Source organism: Nerophis ophidion, linkage group LG18 (assembly GCF_033978795.1).
Source record: "Nerophis ophidion isolate RoL-2023_Sa linkage group LG18, RoL_Noph_v1.0, whole genome shotgun sequence".
NCBI classification, from domain to species: Eukaryota; Metazoa; Chordata; class Actinopteri; order Syngnathiformes; family Syngnathidae; genus Nerophis; species Nerophis ophidion.
Genome location: NC_084628.1, coordinates 4,151,341 through 4,174,913, shown reverse-complemented (window position 1 = coordinate 4,174,913; position 23,573 = coordinate 4,151,341). Strand labels below are relative to the sequence as shown.

Genomic DNA, 23,573 nt, shown 5'->3' with positions numbered 1-23,573 from the left:
TGTGCTTTGTGGACTTGGAGAAGGCATTCGACCGTGTCCCTCGGGAAGTCCTGTGGGGAGTGCTCAGAGAGTATGGGGTATCGGACTGTCTTATTGTGGCGGTCCACTCCCTGTATGATCAGTGTCAGAACTTGGTCCGCATTGCTGGCAGTAAGTCGGACACATTTCCAGTGAGGGTTGGACTCCGCCAAGGCTGTCCTTTGTCACCGATTCTGTTCATAGCTTTTATGGACAGAATTTCTAGGCGCAGTCAAGGTGTTGAGGGGTTCCGGTTTGGTGACCGCAGGATTAGGTCTCTGCTTTTTGCAGATGATGTAGTCCTGATGGCTTCATCTGACCGGGATCTTCAGCTATCGCTGGATCGGTTCGCAGCCAAGTGTGAAGCGACCGGAATGAGAATCAGCACCTCCAAGTCCGAGTCCATGGTTCTCGCCCGGAAAAGGGTGGAGTGCCATCTCCGGGTTGGGGAGGAGACCCTGCCCCAAGTGGAGGAGTTCAAGTACCTAGGAGTCTTGTTCACGAGTGGGGGAAGAGTGGATCGTGAGATCGACAGGCGGATCGGTGCGGCGTCTTCAGTAATGCGGACGTTGTACCGATCCGTTGTGGTGAAGAAGGAGCTGAGCCGGAAGGCAAAGCGCTCAATTTACCGGTCGATCTACGTTCCATCCTCACCTATGGTCATGAGCTTTGGGTCATGACCGAAAGGATAAGATCACGGGTACAAGCGGCCCAAATGAGTTTGGGTCTCTCCCTTAGAGATAGGGTGAGAAGCTCTGTCATCCGGGAGGAACTCAAAGTAAAGCCGCTGCTCCTCCACATGGAGAGGAGCCAGATGAGGTGGTTCGGGCATCTGGTCAGGATGCCACCTGAACGCCTCCCTAGGGAGGTGTTTAGGGCACGTCCAACCGGTAGGAGGCCACGGGGAAGACCCAGGACACGTTGGGAAGACTATGTCTCCCGGCTGGCCTGGGAACGCCTCGGGATCCCCCGGGAAGAGCTAGACGAAGTGGCTGGGGAGAGGGAAGTCTGGGTTTCCCTGCTTAGGCTGCTGCCCCCGCGACCCGACCTCGGATAAGCGGAAGATGATGGATGGATGGATGGATCTACCAATAGAACAAGAAAATTCGGCTGATCAAGACTTTCCAAAACAAGTAAAATGAGCTAACCTTAATGAACCCCAAAATACCTTAAAATTAGTATATTCTCACTAATAACAAGTGCAGTTTTCTTGGTAGAAAAAAAAGACCTTTTCGCTCAATATGTCGAAAAATATTTTTAAAAGCCTACAAAAATGAAATTTTCTTATTTAAACGGTGATAGCAGGTCCGATCTATGTGTCATACTTGATCATTTCGCGATATTGCCTTATTTTTGCTGAAAGGATTTAGTAGAGAAGAACATCGACGATAAAGTTCGCAACTTTTGGTCGCCAATAAAAAAAGCCTTGCCTGTACCGGAAGTAGCAGACGTCACCGGTGTGAGGGCTCCTCACGTCCTCACATTGTTTATAATGTGAGCCTCCAGCAGCGAGAGCCATTCGGACCGAGAAAGTGACAATCTCCCCATTAATTTGAGCGAGGATGAAAGATTCGTGGATGAGGAAATTTAGAGTGAAGGACTAGAAAAAAAAAAGGCGTTTGCATTGGGAGCGATTCAGATTTTTTAATAATAATAATGGATTAGATTTATATCGCGCTTTTCTATTGTTCGATGCTCAAAGCGCTCACAAGAAGTGGGAACCCATCATTCATTCACACCTGGTGGTGGTAAGCTACATAGCCACAGCTGCCCTGGGGGAAGACTGACGGAAGTGTGGCTGCCAGTTTGCGCCTAAGGCCCCTCCGACCATCACCTATCATTCATTCATCATTCATTCACCAGTGTGAGCGGCACCGGGGGCAAGGGTGAAGTGTCCTGCCCAAGGACACAACAGCAGCGATTTGGATGTCAATAGGTGGGAAGCGAACCTGCAACCCTCAGGTTTCTGTCACGGCCGCTCTACCCACTACGCCATGCCGCCCCAGACACATTTACTAGAATAATTCTGTGAAATCCCTTATCTTTCTATTGTGTTGCTAGTGTTTTAGTGAGTTAAATAGTACCTGATAGTCGGATGGGTGTGTCCACGGGTGTGTTGACGCCAGTCTCTGAGGGAAGTCACAAAGCTGCAGGAGGACAGAAGCTCCGCTGATCTCCGGCAAGAGGCGACTTATTACCACAATTTTCTCACCGAAAACTGTCGGCTGACATGTAGTCGGGATCCATGTTCGCTTGACCGCTCTGATCCATAGTAAAGCTTCACCTCTGGGAATTTTAAACAAGGAATCACCATGTGTTTGTGTGGCTAAAGACTAAAAGCTTCCCACCTCCGTCTTTCTACTTTGACTTCTCCATTATTAATTGAACAAATTGCAAAAGATTCAGCAACACAGATGTCCAAAATACTGTGTAATTGCGCGATGAAAAGAGACAACAAAACAAGTAAAACACTCCAACATAAAATCTGCTTAGTGAGAATAATTATCTTATCAGACAGAAAATAAGCAAAAATTAAAGCTGCAAGCAGCGATGGACGGGACCGACTTTTCTGGTTTTTCCTGCCTTTACCCATTCAACATATCTTTACCTGCACATTACCTACCTTCCCTGCATCCTGGGGTCACACCTGCACATTACCTACCTTCTCTGTACCCTGGAGTCAAATTGGTGCCTCCTCCTTTCACCCAGTCAACATATCTTTACCCGCAAAGTACCGACCTTCTCTGCATTGTGTGGTCACGCTGGTGCTTCCTGCTTTTAAGCGGCCATCTTGAGACGGCAGCAGTGCAGCAGCATCAGCGTAGCATTCATTGAAGGCTCGTAAAATCAAAACCGGAGCAGTTATTAAAACTCTTTTTGCAACTTTTAATCAGAAGGGTTCACTCTCCTGTGCGATTTTGAAGCCGACACAACAAACGCGCTCAGAGGAGATAATGTTTGAAAAAAGGTGACCGGTTTTTACAAAACTTTTGTTTTGAAGGGGGGATTGCAAACTTCCTGTTGATTTTTGTTGGGGGTTGTCAATCTATGAAATGTAGGTCTAAGCGAGACCTACATAGAAGTTTTTGTTTCATGTCTCTCCGACATTCTTACCGGAAGTTACAAGCAGTTTTGTCTGTGTTTTCTTCCTAGGAGCAGTTTTTTCAGTGTTTTATTCAAAAATAGCGCTAGAGCGCAATTTTGAGTTTTGTTTTGAAGGGTTAATTGCCAACTTCCTGTTAATTTTTGCTGAATGATGTTAATGAATGAAATGTAGGTCTAAGTGCGACCTACATAGAGGTCTTTTTTTCATGTCTCTACGACATTCCTTCCGGAAGTTACAAGTAGTTTTGTCTGTGTTTTCTTCCTAGGAGCAGTTTTTTCTGTGTTTTATTCCTAGGAGGCGCTAGAGTATAACCCTTATTTGAGATATTTAATCTTACTATGAGGTGGCGACTTGCCCAGGGTGTACCCCGCCTTCCGCCCGATTGTAGCTGAGATAGGCGCTAGCAGCCCCCCGACCCCAAAAAAGGGAATAAGCAGTAGAAAATGGATGGATAGATTTCAGTTTTTGCAATGTAGGACTTAAATTTTAAAGTATTCACAAAAAGTCAACTTTTTCCAAATGTTGTTATGGTACAGCCTCATTCATATTCATTTTTGTCCTCAAAATTCTACAGACAATACCCCCAATGACAAATGCAATTAGCCGTTGGAACGCATTCCTTTGGCGTATCAGCATATTGAGAACGAAACAGGCACTGACACTACCGATAGGTTTTATTGATCGGAAATATATTTTGCCCTGTCAGTTGGATGACATGGTGACAAAAATGTTTCCTTAAATGTGGGGTGTATCCCTTTTGCCACATTTAATCTTACTTGGATTTCAGTTTTTGCACGCCAAGCCAAATGGCAAGAAAAATATTCACATTCACGCGAGCCAAAACCTAACTTAAATTCTTTCTTAGTGATGCGAAGTGGTGTGTAAACAACGTGAGAGTGGGAATAAGCAGCTAGTGTATGCATTTGGTGGGGTTTTTTCTGCAAACATTTGACTGCGGCGTTGTGCATCAGACCAGTTGGAGCATTCCTGCGTCAGCCCGCCGTGGCCGCAAATCCTCCGGCTGCGGCCATTATTTTAGACAGCTTTTTACCACCACGTGAACCTTTAGCAGAGATGTCTTCCCCGCACCCACGCAATGCAAAAAGTCAGTGTTCAAAAACAAGAAAAAAAATATACAAAAATGAGGGGTATTTTATTGCAACTAAGCAAAATTATCTGCCAATAGATTAAGAACATTTGGCTTATCAAGACTTTCCAAAACAAGTCAAATGAGCTAACCTCAATGAACCCAAACATACTTAAAATAAGTATAGTCTCACTAATAACAAGTGCACTTTTCTTGGTAGAAAAAAAATGACACCTTTTTGCTTGATATGTTGAAAAATATTCTTACATGCTGGTGCCATTATCTTGACATAATGATATGCGCTCGGCATTACATTTCTTGAGACCAGCAAACTTATACTAAAAACTAATTTATTGTTCTTAAAGGGGAACCATCCATCCATCCATTTATCATCCTCCGCTTATCCAAGGTCGGGTCGCGGGGGCAGCAGCCTAAGCAGGGAACCCCAGACTTCCCTCTCCCCAGCCACTTCGTCTAGCTCTTCCCGGGGGACCCCGAGACGTTCCCAGGCCAGCCGAGAGACATAGTCTTCCCAACGTGTCCTGGGTCTTCCCCATGGCCTTGGGAGGCTTTCGGGTGGCATCCTGACCAGATGCCCGAACCACCTCATCTGGCTCCTCTCCATGTGAAGGAGCAGCGGCTTTACTTTGAGTTCCTCCCGGATGGCAGAGCTTCTCACCCTATCTCTAAGGGAGAGACCCGCCACCAGGTGGAGGAAACTCATTTGGGCCGCTTGTACCCGTGATCTTATCCTTTCGGTCATGACCCAAAGCTCATGACCATAGGTGAGGATGGGAACGTAGATCGACCGGTAAATTGAGAGCTTTGCCTTCCGGCTCAGCTCCTTCTTCACCACAACGGATCGATACAACGTCCGCATTACTGAAGACGCCGCACCGATCCGCCTGTCGATCTCACGATCCACTCTTCCCCCACTCGTGAACAAGACTCCTAGGTACTTGAACTCCTCCACTTGGGGCAGGGTCTCCTCCCCAACCCGGAGATGGCATTCCACCCTTTTCCGGGCGAGAACCATGGACTCGGACTTGGAGGTGCTGATTCTCATTCCGGTCGCTTCACACTCGGCTGCGAACCGATCCAGCGAGAGCTGAAGATCCCGGCCAGATGAAGCCATCAGGACCACATCATCTGCAAAAAGCAGAGACCTAATCCTGCGGTCACCAAACCGGAACCCCTCAACGCCTTGACTGCGCCTAGAAATTCTGTCCATAAAAGTTATGAACAGAATGGGTGACAAAGGACAGCCTTGGCGGAGTCCAACCCTCACTGGAAATGTGTTCGACTTACTGCCAGCAATGCGGACCAAGCTCTGACACTGATCATACAGGGAGTGGACCGCCACAATAAGACAGTCCGATACCCCATACTCTCTGAGCACTCCCCACAGGACTTCCCGAGGGACACGGTCGAATGCCTTCTCCAAGTCCACAAAGCACATGTAGACTGGTTGGGCAAACTCCCATGCACCCTCAAGAACCCTGCCGAGAGTATAGAGCTGGTCCACAGTTCCACGACCAGGACGAAAACCACACTGTTCCTCCTGAATCCGAGGTTCGACTTAAAGGGGAACATTATCACAATTTCAAAAGGGTTAAAAACATTAAAAATCAGTTCCCAGTGGCTTGTTGTATTTTTTTAAGTTTTTTTATTTTATTTTACCGGTCCCCGAATATCCCTAAAAAAAGCTTTAAAGTGCTTGATTTTCGCTATTTGCGATGCCACTATCCATTTCCCTGTGACGTCACACAGTGCTGCCAATGTAAACAAACAACGGGAATACCACAGCAAGATATAGCGACATTAGCTCGGATTCAAACTCGGATTTCAGCGGTTTAAGCGATTCAACAGATTACGCATGTATTGAAACAGATGGTTGGAGTATGAAAATATTGAAGAAGAAACTGAAGCTATTGAGCGAATAGCTATTGACGCTATTCATAGCCATAGCATGGCAGAATAGCTGCGTTAGCATCGCCGGTAAAATGTGCGGACCAAACGTTTAGGACTTTCGCATCTTGTGACACTGGAGCAACTTAAATCCGTCGATTGGTAAGTGTTTGTTTCGCATTAAATGTGGGTGGAAGGAAACGTAATATAGTTGCAAATGCATCTGCAGGTTATCCATACATCTCTGTGCCATGTCTGCTTTAGCACCGCCGGTAAATAGCATGTTAGCATCGATTAGCGTAGCATGTTAGCATCGATTAGCTGGCCGTCAACATCAACAAAACTCACCTTTGTGATTTCGTTGACTATGGATGCAAATGCATCTGCAGGTTATCCATACATCTCTGTGCCATGTCTGCTTTAGCACCGCCGGTAAATAGCATGTTAGCGTCGATTAGTGTAGCATGTTAGCATCGATTAGCTGGCAGTCACGCTGCAACCAAATATGTCTGATTAGCACATAAGTCAACATCAACATAACTCACCTTTGTGATTTCGTTGAATTTATCGTTGCAAATGCATCTGCAGGTTATCCATACATCTCTGTGCCATGTCTGTCATCGCCGGTAAAATGTGGAGACACTCCCGCACATTCAATGGGGGTCTGGCGGCAGACACTTTGGCATCTTCGGGCCAGTGGTGCAACTTGAATCCCTCCCTGTTAGTGTTGTTACACCCTCCGACAACACACCGACGAGGCATGATGTCTCCAAGGTTCCAAAAAATAGTCGAAAAAACGGAAAATAACAGAGTTGAGACCCGGTGTTTGTAACGTGTTGAAAATAAAAATGGCGGCTGTATTACCTCGGTGACGTCATCGCCTCCAGAGCGATAAACAGAAAGGCGTTTAATTCGCCAAAATTCACACATTTAGAGTTCGGAAATCGGTTAAAAAAATACATGGTCTTTTTTCTGCACCATCAAGGTATATATTGACGCTTACATAGGTTTGGTGATAATGTTCCCCATCAAAAATCATTAAAAAAAGAAACTCAGTTGACAGTAAAAAGTCGCAATTTATGGATATGACTTTTAATCATAACCAAGCATGCATGACTATAGCTCTTGTCTCAAAGTAGGTGTACTGTCACCACCTGTCATACCACACCATGATTTATTTAGACTTTTTTGCTGTTTTCCTGTGTGTAGTGTTTTAGTTCTTGTCTTGTGCTCCTATTTTGGTGTCTTTTTCTCTTTTTTTGGTATTTTCCTGTAGCAGTTTCATGTCTTCCTTTTGAGCGATATTTCCTTTGTTTTAGCAATCAAGAATATTTCAATAGTTTTTAATCCTTCTTTGTGGGGACATTGTTGATTGTCATGTCATGTTCGGACGTACATTGTCTTTGCTCCACATTAAGTCTTTGCTGTCGTCCAGCATTCTGTTTTTGCTTACATTGTAGCCAGTTCAGTTTTAGTTTTGTTCTGCATAGCCTTCCCTAAGCTTTAATGTCTTTTTTAGGGGCACTTACCTTCTGTTTATTTTTGGCTTAAGCATTAGACACCTTTTTACCTGCACACTGCCTCCCGCTCTCGACAGCACCGACACTCAACAACAACACATCATTTGCAGACTATAAATACTGCTTTGTAAACGATATTTTTAACCCAAATAGGTGAAACTAGATAATCTCCCACGGCACACCAGACTGCATCTCACGGCACACTAGTGTGCCACGGCACAGTGGTTGATAAACGCTGTCCTAGCCGCTCAGGCAAATCATACGATCTAAAAATGCATTTTTCCATCGACAACATGACATCATCGCGCCAAGTGCGTGTTCTTTTAGTCAATTACTGCGCATATATACAGCCGGCCCAAAATATCTTTTAATTGTAATTTTTAAGATATTTCTCAGAATGTGCATGAACCTTTTCTGTTGAAAATTGTTAAAAATGTCACATGTTTAAATATTAACTGTCAGTTTACTGTACTGTGCCAACTGTACTACTATAGGAGTCCCTATTTTCTATTGTTTCATTGAAAACAAAACAGCAAAGTCCATTTGGCTGTCATCTGTTTTAATTATGAGAAGTCTTTTTTATGCTTAAAATAAGAAATTATTACTTTTAAAAGAAGTAGTTTTATACGTGTGAGTGTTGATGACACAGCTTTGCAACAGTTGATATTCTAATTTCAAGCATGTTTTAATCAATATAGGTCATCAAATCTCGGCAACAAGCTGGAATATCTTACTGAGATCATTTAGGATCAAAACCCTTAAAACAAGTAAAATACTAACTTAAATCTGCTTAGTGAGAAGAATTATCTTATCAGACAGAAAATAAGCAAAAATAACCTGTATCTGACATATTTACACTTTCAGTGATTGCAGTGTAGGACTTAAAGGCCTACTGAAATTAAATGTTCTTTTTTAAACGGGGATAGCAAGTCCATTCTATGTGTCATACTTGATCATTTCGCAATATTGCCATATTTTTGCTGAAAGGATTTAGTAGAGAACATCCACGATAAAGTTTGCAACTTTTGGTCGCTAATAAAAAAGCCTTGCCTTTACCGGAAGTAGCAGACGATGTGCGCGTGATGTCACGGGTTGTGGAGCTCCTCACATCTGAACATAGTTTACAATCATGGCCACCAGCAGCGTGAGCGATTCGGACCGAGAAAGCGACGATTTCCCCATTAATTTGAGTGAGGATGAAAGATTCGTGGATGAGGAAAGTGAGAGTGAAGGACTACAAAAAAAGAAGAAAAAAAAAACTTTAAAAAAAAAAGATGATTGCATTGGGAGCGATTCAGATTTTTTTAGACACTTTTACCAGGATAATTCTGTTTTAATTATGAGAAGTCTTTTGTTTTTCATGCTTGAAATAAGAAATTATTACTTTAAAAAAGGAGTTTTATCTTTGATATTCCAGTTTCAAGCATGTTTTACTCAATATAGGTCATCAAATCTCAGCGACAGGCTATAAGATCTTACCGATATTTAAAAACACTCTTAACATAAAATCTGCTTTGTGAGAAAAATTATCCTATCAGACAGAAAATAAGCAAACATCACACTTATTTGAGATATTTAAGCTTACTTAGATTTCAGTTTTTGCAGTGTGCACACAAAGAAAACCGACGGTTCATCTATTGTTTACTCTGTGACGCCAGGGAGCCACTCGAGAGGATTAATTGAGTTAAAGGCCTACTGAAAGCCACTACTAGCGACCACGCAGTCTGATAGTTTATATATCAATGATGAAATATTAACATTGCAACACATGCCAATACGGTCTTTTTAGTTTACTAAATTCCATCCATCCATCCATCATCTTCTGCTTATCCGAGGTTGGGTCGCGGGGGCAACAGCCTAAGCAGGGAAGCCCAGACTTCCCTCTCCCCAGCCACTTCGTCTAGCTCTTCCCGGGGGATCCCGAGGCGTTCCCAGGCCAGCCGGGAGACATAGTCTTCCCAACGTGTCCTGGGTCTTCCCCGTGGCCTCCTACCGGTTGGACGTGCCCTAAACACCTCCCTAGGGAGGCAAATTTAAATTTCCCGCAAAGTGTCGTGTTGAAAACGTCGCGTGCGTTTGACGACTCGGGTTGTAGCGGACATTATTTTCCAGCCCGATCCAAGCTATAAGTCGTCTGCTTTAATCGCATAATTACACAGTATTCTGGACATCTGTGTTGCTGAATCTTTTGCAATTTGTTCAATTAATAATGGAGACGTCAAAGAAGAAAGATGTAGGTGGGAAGCTTTTAAGCCTTTAGCCACACAAACACACGGTGTTTCCTTGTTTAAAATTCCCGAAGGTGAAGCTTTACTTTGGATCAGAGCGGTCAAGCGAACATGGATCCCGACCACATGTCAGCCGGCAGTTTTTGGTGAGAAAATTGTGGTATTAAGTCGGCTCATACCAGCGACATCAGCGGAGCTTACGTCCTGCTGCAGCTGCCGTGACTTCCCTCAGAGACTCTGGCGGTCAACACACCCGTGGCCACACCCCTCAGGTACTGGGTCATCATTGTCACCGACATCCCACTGGGTGTGAGTTTTCCTTGCCCTTATGTGGGCCTACCGAGGATGTTGTAGTGGTTCGTGTTGTGGTTTGTGCAGCCCTTTGAGAAACTAGTGATTTAGGGCTATATAAGTAAACATTGATTGATTGATTGATATATAATCTCACTAAAACACTAGCAACACAATAAGCAGATAAGGGACGGCGTGGCGCAGTGGGAGAGTGGCCGTGCACAACCCGAGCGTCCCTGGTTCAAATCCCACCTAGTACCAACCTCGTCACGTCCGTTGTGTCCTGAGCAAGACACTTCACCCTTGCTCCTGATGGGTGCTGGTTGGCGCCTTGCATGGCAGCTCCCTCCATCAGTGTGTGAATGTGTGTGTGAATGTGGAAGTAGTGTCAAAGCGCTTTGAGTACCTTGAAGGTAGAAAAGCGCTATACAAGTACAACCCATTTATAACCCATTTATAAGGGATTTTCCAGAATTATCCTAGTAAATGTGTCTAATAACATCTGAATCGCTCCCACTGTAATCACATTTTTTTTTCTAGTCCTTCACTCTAAATTTCCTCATCCACGAATCTTTCATCCTGGCTGAAATTAATGGGGAAATTGTCGCTTTCTCGGTCCGAATATCTTTAGCTGCTGGTGGCCATGATTGTAAACAATGTTCAGATGTGAGGAGCTCCACAGCCTGTGACGTCATTCGCACATCGTCTGCTACTTCCGGTACAGGCAAGGCTTTTTTATTAGCGACCAAAAGTTGCGAACTTTATCGTGGATGTTCTCTACTAAATCCTTTCAGCAAAAATATGGCAATATCTCGTATTGATCAAGTATGACACATAGAATGGACTTTTTGGATAAGAAAATCTCATTTCAGTAGGCCTTTAAGTCTTTGCAGACTTTTATCACCAGACTTCCACGTCCATGTTGTCTCCTTCTTTTGTCCTGTGTAGGAAATTGTACAAAGCGGAGAAGCTGCCTTCCCACTCGTTTGAGATCGACCATGAGGACATGGACAAAGATGAGGTCGGTAATGGCTTCTGTCTTCTGACAAATTCCTTTTAGAGCGAATGCATTACGGGCTGCAAACATTACCGTTCTCAAAACGATGCTGAAGCCTTGACGCTGTTACGACGTACTCAAGTCAGCTCATCAGTGTTGATGCGCATCATTTGACAAATGCTCGACTTCTATTGTATCGATTTTGCTGAACGGGAGGTTGTGCTTTGCTTGTCTTTCTGCAGGACACCACCTCCCTGTCCTCGTCTAAAGGAGGAGGAGGAGGAGGCGGAGGTGGAGGAGGAGTCGGAGTGTTTCGGTCAGGCTGGCTATACAAAGGCAACTTTAACAGCACTGTCAACAATAGTATCACTGTGAGGGTGAGGATCAATTCTCCTTTGTCCTTCACTTTTTTTTTTTTTACGGCTGTTATAGTTGGCGTTGGCTAATAGAGTTGAGGAAAGTTGCCTTTAAAGCAGGGGTGTCCAAACTTTTTCAACAAAAGGCCGCAAACGGAAAAATTTAAGCATGCGTGGGCCATTCTGATATTTTTTATCATTTTTAAACCATAATAAAATAGCATATTTCCTTGAATTGCCGCCTGGGCGCTATACCATCCATCCATTTTCTACTGGACAAGTCGCCACCTCATCGCAGGGCCAACACAGATAGACAGACAACATTCACACTCACATTCACACACTAGGGACCATTTAGTGTTGCCAATCAACCTATCCCCAGGTGCATGTCTTTGGAAGTGGGAGGAAGTACCCGGAGGGAACCCACGCAGTCACGGGGAGAACATGCAAACTCCACACAGAAAGATCCCGAGCCTGGATTTGAACCCAGGACTGCAGGAACTTCGTATTGTGAGGCAGACGCACTAACCCCTCTGCCACCGGGGCGCTAATTAATCAAAAACCTCGGGGCGGTTTAGCTCGGTTGGTAGAGCGGCCGTGCCAGCAACTTGAGGGTTGCAGGTTCAATTCCCGCTTCCGCCATCCTAGTCACTGCCGTTGTGTCCTTGGGCAAGACACTTTACCCACCTGCTCCCAGTGCCACCCACACTGGTTTGAATGTAACTTAGATATTGGGTTTCACTATGTAAAGTGCTTTGAGTCACTAGAGAAAAAAAAGCGCTATATAAATATAATTCACAATTCACTTCTCACTCCTGCGCTTACCAAAGGCATGCGGTAAAAGTAAGCATGCGCTAAGTATTTTAAAACCTCTTCTCACTCCGGCACTTACCAAAGGTATGCAATAAAAATTTGAGTGTGATGTAAGCTTGGACCTTAAATCCTTTTTTTTTTTTTTTTAATAAATGTTTTTATTGAATTTGACAGGTATTACAATGTACAATAGAACAGTCAACACATTTTCCCCCTTTTTCCCACCCACTTCCAAGAGCAGCAACCCAACCCATACCCCATACACACATAACCCCCCCCCCCCCCAGATCCATTTTCTACCGCTTATTCCCTTTGGGGTCGTGGCGCCTATCTCAACTACAATAGGGCGGAAGGTGGTGTACACCCTGGACAAGTCGCCACCTATATGGCTCTCACGGATATGCATTTTGAAATATCTGGCTTTCATGGCTGGACGGGACTCTCGCTGCTGTCTTGGATCCACTTGAACTGAACTCTCACTGCTGTGTTGGAGCCACTATGGATTGAACTTTCACAGTATCATGTTAGACCCGCTCGACATCCATTGCTTTCGGTCCCCTAGAGGGGGGGGTTGCCCACATCTGAGGTCCTCTCCAAGGTTTCTCATAGTCAGCATTGTCACTGGCGTCCCACTGGATGTGAATTCTCTCTGCCCACTGGGTGTGAGTTTTCCTTGCCCTTTTGTGGGTTCTACCGAGGATGTCGTAGTCGTAATGATTTGTGCAGTCCTTTGAGACATTTGTGATTTGGGGATATATAAATAAACATTGATTGATTGATTGATGGCTCTCTCAGCCAAAAAAGTTCCCGACCCCTGCTCTAACCACTAGGCCACTGAGTAGTATCCATCCATCCATTTTCTACCGCTTATTCCCTTTCGGGGTAGCGGGGGGCGCTGGCGCCTATCTCAGCTACAATCGGGCGGAAGGCAGGGTACACCCTGGACAAGTCGCCACCTCATCGCAGGGCCAACACAGATAGACAGACAACATTCACACACTAGGGACCATTTAGTGTTGCCAATCAACCTATCCCCAGGTGCATGTCTTTGGAAGTGGGAGGAAGCCGGAGTACCCGGAGGGAACCCACGCAGTCACGGGGAGAACATGCAAACTCCACACAGAAAGATCCCGAGCCTGGATTTGAACCCAGGACTGCAGGAACTTCGTATTCTGCCACCGGGGCGCTAATTAATCAAAAACCTCGGGGCGGTTTAGCTCGGTTGGTAGAGCGGCCGTGCCAGCAACTTGAGGGTTGCAGGTTCAATTCCCGCTTCTGCCATCCTAGTCACTGCCGTTGTGTCCTTGGGCAAGACACTTTACCCACCTGCTCCCAGTGCCACCCACGCTGGTTTGAATGTAACTTAGATATTGGGTTTCACTATGTAAAGCGCTTTGAGTCACTAGAGAAAAAGTGCTACATAAATGTAATTCACAATTCACTTCTCACTCCTGCGCTTACCAAAGGCATGCGGTAAAAGTAAGCATGCGCTAAGTATTTTAAAACCTCTTCTCACTCCGGCACTTACCAAAGGTATGCAATAAAAATTTGAGTGTGATGTAAGCTTGGACCTTAAATCCTTTTTTTTTTTTTTTAATAAATGTTTTTATTGAATTTGACAGGTATTACAATGTACAATAGAACAGTCAACACATTTTCCCCCTTTTTTCCCACCCACTTCCAAGAGCAGCAACCCAACCCATACCCCATACACACATAAACCCCCCCCCCCCCAGATCCATTTTCTACCGCGTATTCCCTTTCGGGGTCGCGGTGGGCGCTGGCGCCTATCTCAGCTGCAATCGGGCGGAAGGCAGGGTACACCCTGGACAAGTCGCCACCTCATCACAGGGCCAACACAGATAGACAGACAACATTCACACACTAGGGACCATTTAGTGTTGCCAATCAACCTATCCCCAGGTGCATGTCTTTGGAAGTGGGAGGAAGCCGGAGTACCCGGAGGGAACCCACGCAGTCACGGGGAGAACATGCAAACTCCACACAGAAAGATCCCGAGCCTGGATTTGAACCCAGGACTGCAGGAACTTCGTATTCTGCCACCGGGTCGCTAATTAATCAAAAACCTCGGGGCGGTTTAGCTCGGTTGGTAGAGCGGCCGTGCCAGCAACTTGAGGGTTGCAGGTTCGATTCCCGCTTCTGCCATCCTAGTCACTGCCGTTGTGTCCTTGGGCAAGACACTTTACCCACCTGCTCCCAGTGCCACCCACGCTGGTTTGAATGTAACTTAGATATTGGGTTTCACTATGTAAAGCGCTTTGAGTCACTAGAGAAAAAGCGCTACATAAATGTAATTCACAATTCACTTCTCACTCCTGCGCTCACCAAAGGCATACGGTAAAAGTAAGCATGCGCTAAGTATTTTAAAACCTCTTCTCACTCCGGCACTTACCAAAGGTATGCAGTAAAATTTGAGTGTGATGTAAGCTTGGACCTTAAATCCTTTTTTTTTTTAAATAAATGTTTTTATTGAATTTGACAGGTATTATAATGTACAATAGAACAGTCAACACATTTTCCCCCTTTTTTCCCACCCACTTCCAAGAGCAGCAACCCAACCCATACCCCATACACACATTGAGTTCCCAGTGAGAGGACAATAGCTGTCTTTAATCCTACCAATCAAAAGGCTTGTGAAACTCCACTGTGTAAGATGGGAAGCAACATGAAGGTGTTCTGTTTCTATCGTGGATTGTAATCAACAGAAAATTTTGTCTTGACCCAAGAACTACAAAAGCGGAGAGGAAGCAGGGCCTGACTCCCCTCAAGGCGACTTTTTCTGTGAACTGTTTTGCGACCTCTTCTTTGGAATGTTTTACGACCTTTTCTATTGAACTGTTGTAATCAAAGGCGATGGCTGTTTACGACCCCACGTCCCTTAGGAACAGCTGTTGCCATGTAATCAGGGAAAGTCACAGCGTGTTGAGACACTGTGTACAGTGTCCAGGTGTCTCTCCTCAATTGCAGCCAAATTTAATTCTGTCTCTGTTTAAAGGCCTACTGAAAGCCACTACTAGCGACCACGCAGTCTGATAGTTTATATATCAATGATGAAATATTAACATTGCAACACATGCCAATACGGCCGCTTTAGTTTACTAAATTGCAATTTTAAATTTCCCGCGGCAGTATCATGCTAAAATGTCGCGATATGATGACGCCTGCGTGTGACGTCACGCATTGTAGAGGACATTTTGTTCCAGCACCGTTCACAGCTATAAGTCGTCTCTTTTCATCGCATAATTCCTCAGTATTATAGACATCTGTGTTGCTGAATCTTTTGCAATTTGTTCAATTAATAATGGAGACATCAAAGAAGAAAGATGTAGGTGGGAAGCGGTGTATTGCGGCCGCTTTTAGCAACACAAACACAGCCGGTGTTTCCTTGTTTACATTCCCGAAAGATGACGGTGAAGCTTTACTATGGAACTGAGCGGTCAAGCGAACATGGTTCCCTACCACATGTCAACCGTCAGGTTTCGGTGAGAAAATGGTGGTAATAAGTCGGCTTTTACCGTAGACATGAGTGGAGAGCTTGCGTCGTTCCTCCTGCGCCTGTCAAAGAGGCAGCTCTGGACTCTCTTGCCTCCTCCCACCGACCGTCGGATGCTTCCACCGTGGGGGAGGGAAAAAAAATAAAAATCTCAGCCCGGCCCCACTGGCCGCCTTTGCCTCGTCAAGAAACGTGGCTTTCTTCTGAGACACTGGCGGTCACCACACCCGTGGCCACACCACTCCGACTTTCAGGTTGTACAAGTATGAGCATATAATCTCACTAAAACACTAGTAACACAATAAGCAGATAAGGGATTTTCTAGAATTATCGTAGTAAATTTGTCTAATAACATCTGGATCGCTCTGCCGTCTAGTTTTTTTTTTTTTTTTTTCTATTTTTCACTCTTACTTTCCTCATCCACAAATTTTTCATCCTCGCTCAAATTAATGGGGAAATTGTCGCTTTCTCGGTCCGAATCGCTCTCGCTGCTGGTGGCCATGATTATAAACAATGTTCAGATGTGAGGAGCTCCACAACCCGTGACGTCACGCGCACATCGTCTGCTACTTCCGGTACAGGCAAGGCTTTTTTATTAGCGACCAAAAGTTGTGAACTTTATCGTGGATGTTCTCTACTAAATCCTTTCAGCAAAAATATGGCAATATCGCAAAATGATCAAGTATGACACATAGAATGGACCTGCTATCCCCGTTTAAATAAGAAAATCTTATTTCAGTAGGCATTTAATTCTTTTCTTCTTGTCTTGTTTAATAGAAGTCGTCAGTGTTTGAACCTGACCGGTTCCCTCTCATGATTGTGGTCCATGTAACATTAAGCCATGTTGTCATTGCACAGTCATTCAAGAGGAGATACTTCCAGCTGACCCAGTTGACGGACAACTCCTACATCATGAACTTCTACAAGGACGAGAAGATCTCCAAGGAACCCAAAGGTTGCATCTTCCTCGACTCATGTACCGGCGTGGTGCAGGTATGCTACCAATCATCACAATGTGTACAAACCCCGTTTCCATATGAGTTGGGAAATTGTGTTAGATGTAAATATAAACAGAATACAATGATTTGCAAATCATTTTCAACCCATATTCAGTTGAATGCACTACAAAGACAAAATATTTGATGTTAAAACTCATAAACTTTTTTTTTTTTTTTGCAAATAATAATTCACTTAGAATTTTATAGCTGCAACACGTGCCAAAGTAGTTGGGAAAGGGCATGTTCACCACTGTGTTACATCACCTTTTCTTTCAACAACACTCAATAAACGTTTGGGAACTGAGGAAACTAATTGTTGAAGCTTTGAAAGTGGAATTCTTTCCCATTCTTGTTTCATGTAGAGCTTCAGTCGTTCAACAGTCCGGGGTCTCCGCTGTCGTATTTTAGGCTTCATAATGCGCCACACATTTTCGATGGGATACAGGTTCTGTACTGTAGGTGGGCCAGGAAAGTACCCGCACTCTTTTACTACGAAGCCACGCTGTTGTAGCACGTGCCTTGGCATTGTCTTGCTGAAATAAGCAGGGGCGTCCATGATAGCGTTGCTTGGATGACAACATATGTTGCTCCAAAACCTGTATGTACCTTTCGACATTAATGGTGCCTTCACAGATGTGTAAGTTACCCATGGTCTTGGACATTAATACACCCCCATACCATCACAGATGCTGGCTTTTGAACTTTGCACCTATAACAATCCGAATTGTTAATTTCCTCTTTGTTCCGGAGGACACCACGTCCACAGTTTCCAAACATAATTTGAAATGTGGACTCGTCAGACTTCAGAACACTTTTCCACTTTGCATCAGTCCATCTTAGATGAGCTCTGGCCCAGAGAAGCCGGCGGCGTTTCTCGGTGTTGTTGATAAATGGGTTTTAATTTGCAGAGCGGAGTTTTATTCTAGGGGCTGACTTTTCAAATGATGCTACATAAGCAGTGCTGATACTTACAAAGTAAGCCAAGCCTCCACAAAAGCATGTAGTTATTGGTGAATCCTGCAGTATTTTAGTTCTACTCATAAAAAGCTCTTGTTAATTTCAGCAAAGTACTATTTGGTTCTGTTGTCCGCCCAAATGCAGCTGAGACAGGCTCCAGCGACCCCAAAAGGGACATCTTACAGATGTAGTTACTGACAGTGGTTTTATGAAGTGTTCCTGAGCCCATGTGGTGATATCCTTTACACGCTGATGCCGGTTTTTGATGCAGTAACGCCTATCATCGCTTACGTGCAGTGATTACCCCAGATTCTCTGACCCTTTTGATGATTTTACGGACCGTAGATGGTAAAATCCCTAAATTCCTCGCAATAGCTCGTTGAGAAATGTTGTTCTAAAACTGTTCGACAATTTGCTTACAAATTGGTGACCCTCACCCCATCCTTGTTTGTGAATTACTTAGCATTTCATGGAAGTTGTTTTTATACCCAATCATGGCACCCACCTGTTCCCAATTAGCCTGCACACCTGTGGGATGTTCCAAATAAGTGTTTGATGAGCAGTCCTCAACTTTATCAGTATTTATTGCCATCTTTCCCAACATTTTTGTCACGTGTTGCTGGCATCAAATTCTAAAAAAAATGTTTATGAGTTTGAACATCAAATATGTTGTCTTTGTAGTGCATTCAACTGAATATGGCTTGAAAAGGATTTGCAAATCATTGTATTCTGTTTATATTTACATCTAACACAATTTCCCAACTCATATGGAAACGGGGTTCGTAGTATTTGTGTTCATTTGCTATAAACCTGTAATAAAATGCCGACTTGAAGAACAACCGTCTGAGGAAGCATGCCTTCGAGCTGAAGATGAACGAGGTCACATACTTCGTGCTGGCTGCGGAGAGCGAGCAAGACATGGAGGAGTGGATCAGCACCCTGACCCGCATCCTGCAGATCACGCCTCACGACGGACCAGCTCCCGACCGCAAGAGTCTGGACCTGTCCGACCATCGCCAGGGTGAGAACTAGTTGCTTGACTTGTTGCATCTCATTCATGTAGTCATTGACTCTATAGTGTGTGTTTCGATGCAGTACTGCTGAATACGTGATCTTTGGCACAGCAGATCAAGACACTGATTGGTGTTTGTTCTTCCTCCAGATGTGTTCGACTTGTCTTTGAGCGACTGCTGTTTGCAGGGAAACGAAGATGTGACGGAAAATGGCATTAATCCTGAGCTAGCCAAGGTAGGCTTTTTTTCACCGTTCTTCGCACTGTTTTTCAGACTCGGAATCAGAAATCAGAAATACCTTATCAATCCCCAAAGGGGAAATTACAATTTTCAGCACAATCCCATTCAAAATCAGACAAACATCACAGGGAGACAGAACAGGATCAAACATTACAGAGAGACAGAACAGGATCAAACATTACAGAGAGACAGAACGGGATCAAACATTACAGAGAGATAGAACAGGATCAAACATCACAGGGAGATAGAACAGGATCAAACCTCACAGGGAGACAGAACAGGATCAAACATTACAGAGAGACGGAACAGGATCAAACATTACAGAGAGACAGAACAAGATCAAACATTACAGGGAGACAGAACAGGATCAAACATTACAGAGAGACGGAACAGGATCAAACATTACAGAGAGATAGAACAGGATCAAACATTACAGGGAGACAGAACAGGATCAAACATCACAGAGAGACAGAACAGGATCAAACATTACAGGGAGACAGAACAGGATCAAACATTACAGAGAAACAGAACAGGATCAAACATTACAGGGAGACAGAACAGGATCAAATATTACAGAGAGACAGAACAGGATCAAACATTACAGAGAGACAGAACAAGATCAAGCATTACAGAGAGACAGAACAGGATCAAACATTACAGAGAGACAGAACAGGATCAAACATTACAGAGAGATAGAACAGGATCAAACATCACAGGGAGACAGAACAGGATCAAACATTACAGAGAGACAGAACAGGATCAAACATTACAGAGAGACAGAACAGGATCAAACATTACAGAGAGACAGAACAGGATCAAACATTACAGAGAGATAGAACAGGATCAAACATTACAGAGAGACAGAACAGGATCAAACATTACAGAGAGACAGAACAGGATCAAACATTACAGAGAGACAGAACAGGATCAAACATTACAGAGAGACAGAACAGGATCAAACATTACAGAGAGATAGAACAGGATCAAACATCACAGGGAGACGGAACAGGATCAAACATCACAGGGAGACAGAACAGGATCAAACATTACAGAGAGAGAGAACAGGATCAAACATTACAGGGAGACAGAACAGGATCAAACATTACAGGGAGCCAGAACAGGATCAAACATTACAGGGAGACAGAACAGGATCAAACATTACAGGGAGCCAGAACAGGATCAAACATTACAGAGAGACAGAACAGGATCAAACATCAGAGGGAGACAGAACAGGATCAAACATCAGAGGGAGACAGAACAGGATCAAACATTACAGAGAGACAGAACAGGATCAAACATTACAGGGAGACAGAACAGGATCAAACATTACAGAGAGATAGAACAGGATCAAACATTACAGGGAGACAGAACAGGATCAAACATTACAGAGAGACGGAACAGGATCAAACATTACAGAGAGACAGAACAGGATCAAACATTACAGAGAGACAGAACAGGATCAAACATTACAGAGAGATAGAACAGGATCAAACATCACAGGGAGACAGAACAGGATCAAACATTACAGAGAGATAGAACAAGATCAAACATCACAGAGAGACGGAACAGGATCAAACATCACAGGGAGACAGAACAGGATCAAACATTACAGGGAGCCAGAACAGGATCAAACATTACAGAGAGACAGAACAGGATCAAACATTACAGAGAGACAGAACAGGATCAAACATTACAGAGAGACGGAACAGGATCAAACATTACAGAGAGACAGAACAGGATCAAACATCTCAGGGAGACAGAACAGGATCAAACATCACAGAGAGACAGAACGGGATCAAACATTACAGGGAGACAGAACAGGATCAAACATTACAGAGAGACAGAACAGGATCAAACATTACAGAGAGACAGAACAGGATCAAACATTACAGAGAGATAGAACAGGATCAAACATCACAGGGAGACAGAACAGGATCAAACATTACAGGGAGACAGAACAGGATCGCTGAAGGGTCTGCCAACTTCCGGCGCCCCTTCCCAAAAAAATAGGTGAGATACAGGTAAACAATGGGAGGAGGGGGGGGAAAATAAAATAAAATCGGTCTAAGTCTGGGTCCAGACTGAGGCCAAAGGAAAAAAAAACTCATAGCCATAGCATGTAAGATGTGAGACTTGGATGGCATCGCGATGCCGGATTTGTTCTTTCGTGGATGCGTCGTGCAAGAACACAGCGTAAGGCGATGGTTCTCAAATGGGGGTACGTGTACCCCTGGGGGTACTTAAAGGTATGACAAGGGGTACGTGAGATTTTTTTTTTTTTAATATTCTAAAAATAGCAGCAATTCAAAAATCCTTCATAAATACATTTATTGAATAATACTTCAACAAAATATGAATGTAAGTTCATAAACTGTGAAAAAAAAATGCAACAATGCAATATTCAGTGTTGACAGCTAGATTTTTTGTGGACATGTTCCATAAATATTGATGTTAAATATGTCTTTTTTGTGAAGAAATGTTTGGAATTAAGTTGATGAATCCAGATGGATCTCTATTACAATCCCCAAAGAGGGAACTTTAAGTTGATGATTACTTCTATGTGGAGAAATCTGCATTTATAATTGAATCACTTGTTTATTTTTAACTAGTTTTTAGTTTTAGTATATCTTTTTTTCCCAATAGTTCAAGAAAGACCACTACAAATGAGCAATATTTTGCACTGTTATACAATTTAATAAATCAGAAACTGATGACATAGTGCTGTATTTTACTTCTTTATCTCTTTTTTTCAACCAAAAATGCTTTGCTTTGATTAGGGGGTACTTGAATTAAAAAAATGTTCATCACTGAAAAAAGGTTGAGAACCACTGGTAAGCAACAAAGGATTTATTAAACTAATAAAACAGGCTACAACAAAAACACAGGTGCTAGGCAGATAAGGCAAAGAAATGGCGCTAGCATGGGAGCTAGGGAAACGAACAGAAACACTACACTTGGCACAAAGGCACAAAAGGGAAAACAAAAACAACTAGCATGAGAGCTAGGGAAAAGCTAGGCGTAGCGTGAAAGCTAGCGAGTCTAAACATAGAAGTCGTCACTTGTTGCGTGTAAGGCAAATTAGGGTTCCGAGAGAGAAAGAACAAAAAGGGCAGGCTTAAATAAGGCAGTAATCAATAGTCACAGGTGTGCGTAAACCGAGAGTAGCAGGTGGAAACAATATTCAATCACGGTGACAGAGCAAAACAGGAAATAAATAGGTCAAACTCCAAAATGTGATATAAAAAGGAACAAAGCAACAATATGGAATGATCCGGGAATCGGATCATAACATAAGAGGGAAACATCAAACAAACATCAGTTTGTCTCCATTATTGTATTTAAATATATTTGATCAGAAAAAAATTATTACATTTATCTTGTTGTGATTGTACAATAACTTAGTTGCAATGTGTTAAATAAAAGTTACAATAAAATCTGTAATTTATCTTTTTTATAATTTATGTGATATAACTCTTTTTTGTCGTGAAATTACAACTTTTTTCACCCAATATTGCTACTTTTTAACAATTATACTCTTGTACATTTTAACATAATTTTAAATGAAACGTTTTTTGTATGATATTGCTATTTTTCTCCTTGCAAAATTACTGTTTTATTCTTGGAAAAATTAAAATTGCATTGAAATTAGAACTTTTTTCTTGTAATACTGCTACTTTTTCTCGAAAAATAAAAAAGTGTTTCAATTAGAGATGTCCGATAATGGCTTTTTCGCCGATATCCGATATTCCGATATTGTCCAACTCTTAATTACCGATTCCGATATCAACCGATACCGATATATACAGTCGTGGAATTACCACATTTTTATGCCTAATTTTATTGTGATGCCCCCGCTGGATGCATTAAACAATGTAACAATGTTTTCCAAAATAAATCAACTCAAGTTATGGGAAAAAAATGCCAACATGGCACTGCCATATTTATTATTGAACTCACAAAGTGCATTATTTGTTTTAACATGCCTCAAAACAGCAGCTTGGAATTTGGGACATGCTCTCCCTGAGAGAGCATGAGGAGGTTGAGGTAGGCGGTTGCGGGGGGTGTATATTGTAGCGTCCCGGAAGAGTTAGTGCTGCAAGGGGTTCTGGGTATTTGTTCTGTTGTGTTACGGTGCAGATGTTCTCCCAAAATGTATTTGTCATTCTTGTTTGGTATGGGTTCACAGTATGGCGCATATTTGCAACAGTGTTTAAGTTGTTTATAAGGCCACCCTCAGTGTAACCTGTATGGCTGTTTACCAAGTATGCCTTGCATTCACTTGTGTGTGTAAAAAGCCGTAGATATTATGTGATTAGGCCGGCACACAAAGGCAGTGTTTTAAGGTTTATTGGCGCTCTGTACTTCTCCCTACGTCCGTGTACCATTCCGTACAGCGGCCTTTTAAAAACTCATACATTTTACATTTTGAAACCGATACGGATAATTTCCGATATTGAATTTTAAAGCATTTATCGGCCGATAATATCGGCAGCCCAATATCATCGCACATCTCAATCAATCAATCAA

The 23,573-nt window shown here is 43.4% G+C and overlaps 1 protein-coding gene across 7 annotated transcripts in view; it reads left to right on the top strand.

Annotated features, from left to right (window-relative positions):
• Positions 1 to 23,573, top strand: part of dock10 (dedicator of cytokinesis 10) — a 329,003-nt gene that overhangs the window by 150,255 nt on the left and 155,175 nt on the right. For all 7 annotated transcript variants that reach the window (XM_061878559.1, XM_061878562.1, XM_061878558.1 and 4 more), the window contains 5 exons: positions 11,107 to 11,179; positions 11,398 to 11,532; positions 16,697 to 16,831; positions 18,628 to 18,814; positions 18,956 to 19,041. In XM_061878559.1, coding sequence (XP_061734543.1) covers positions 11,107 to 11,179; positions 11,398 to 11,532; positions 16,697 to 16,831; positions 18,628 to 18,814; positions 18,956 to 19,041 — 616 coding nt within the window. The remainder of the gene's footprint in view (positions 1 to 11,106; positions 11,180 to 11,397; positions 11,533 to 16,696; positions 16,832 to 18,627; positions 18,815 to 18,955; positions 19,042 to 23,573) is intronic.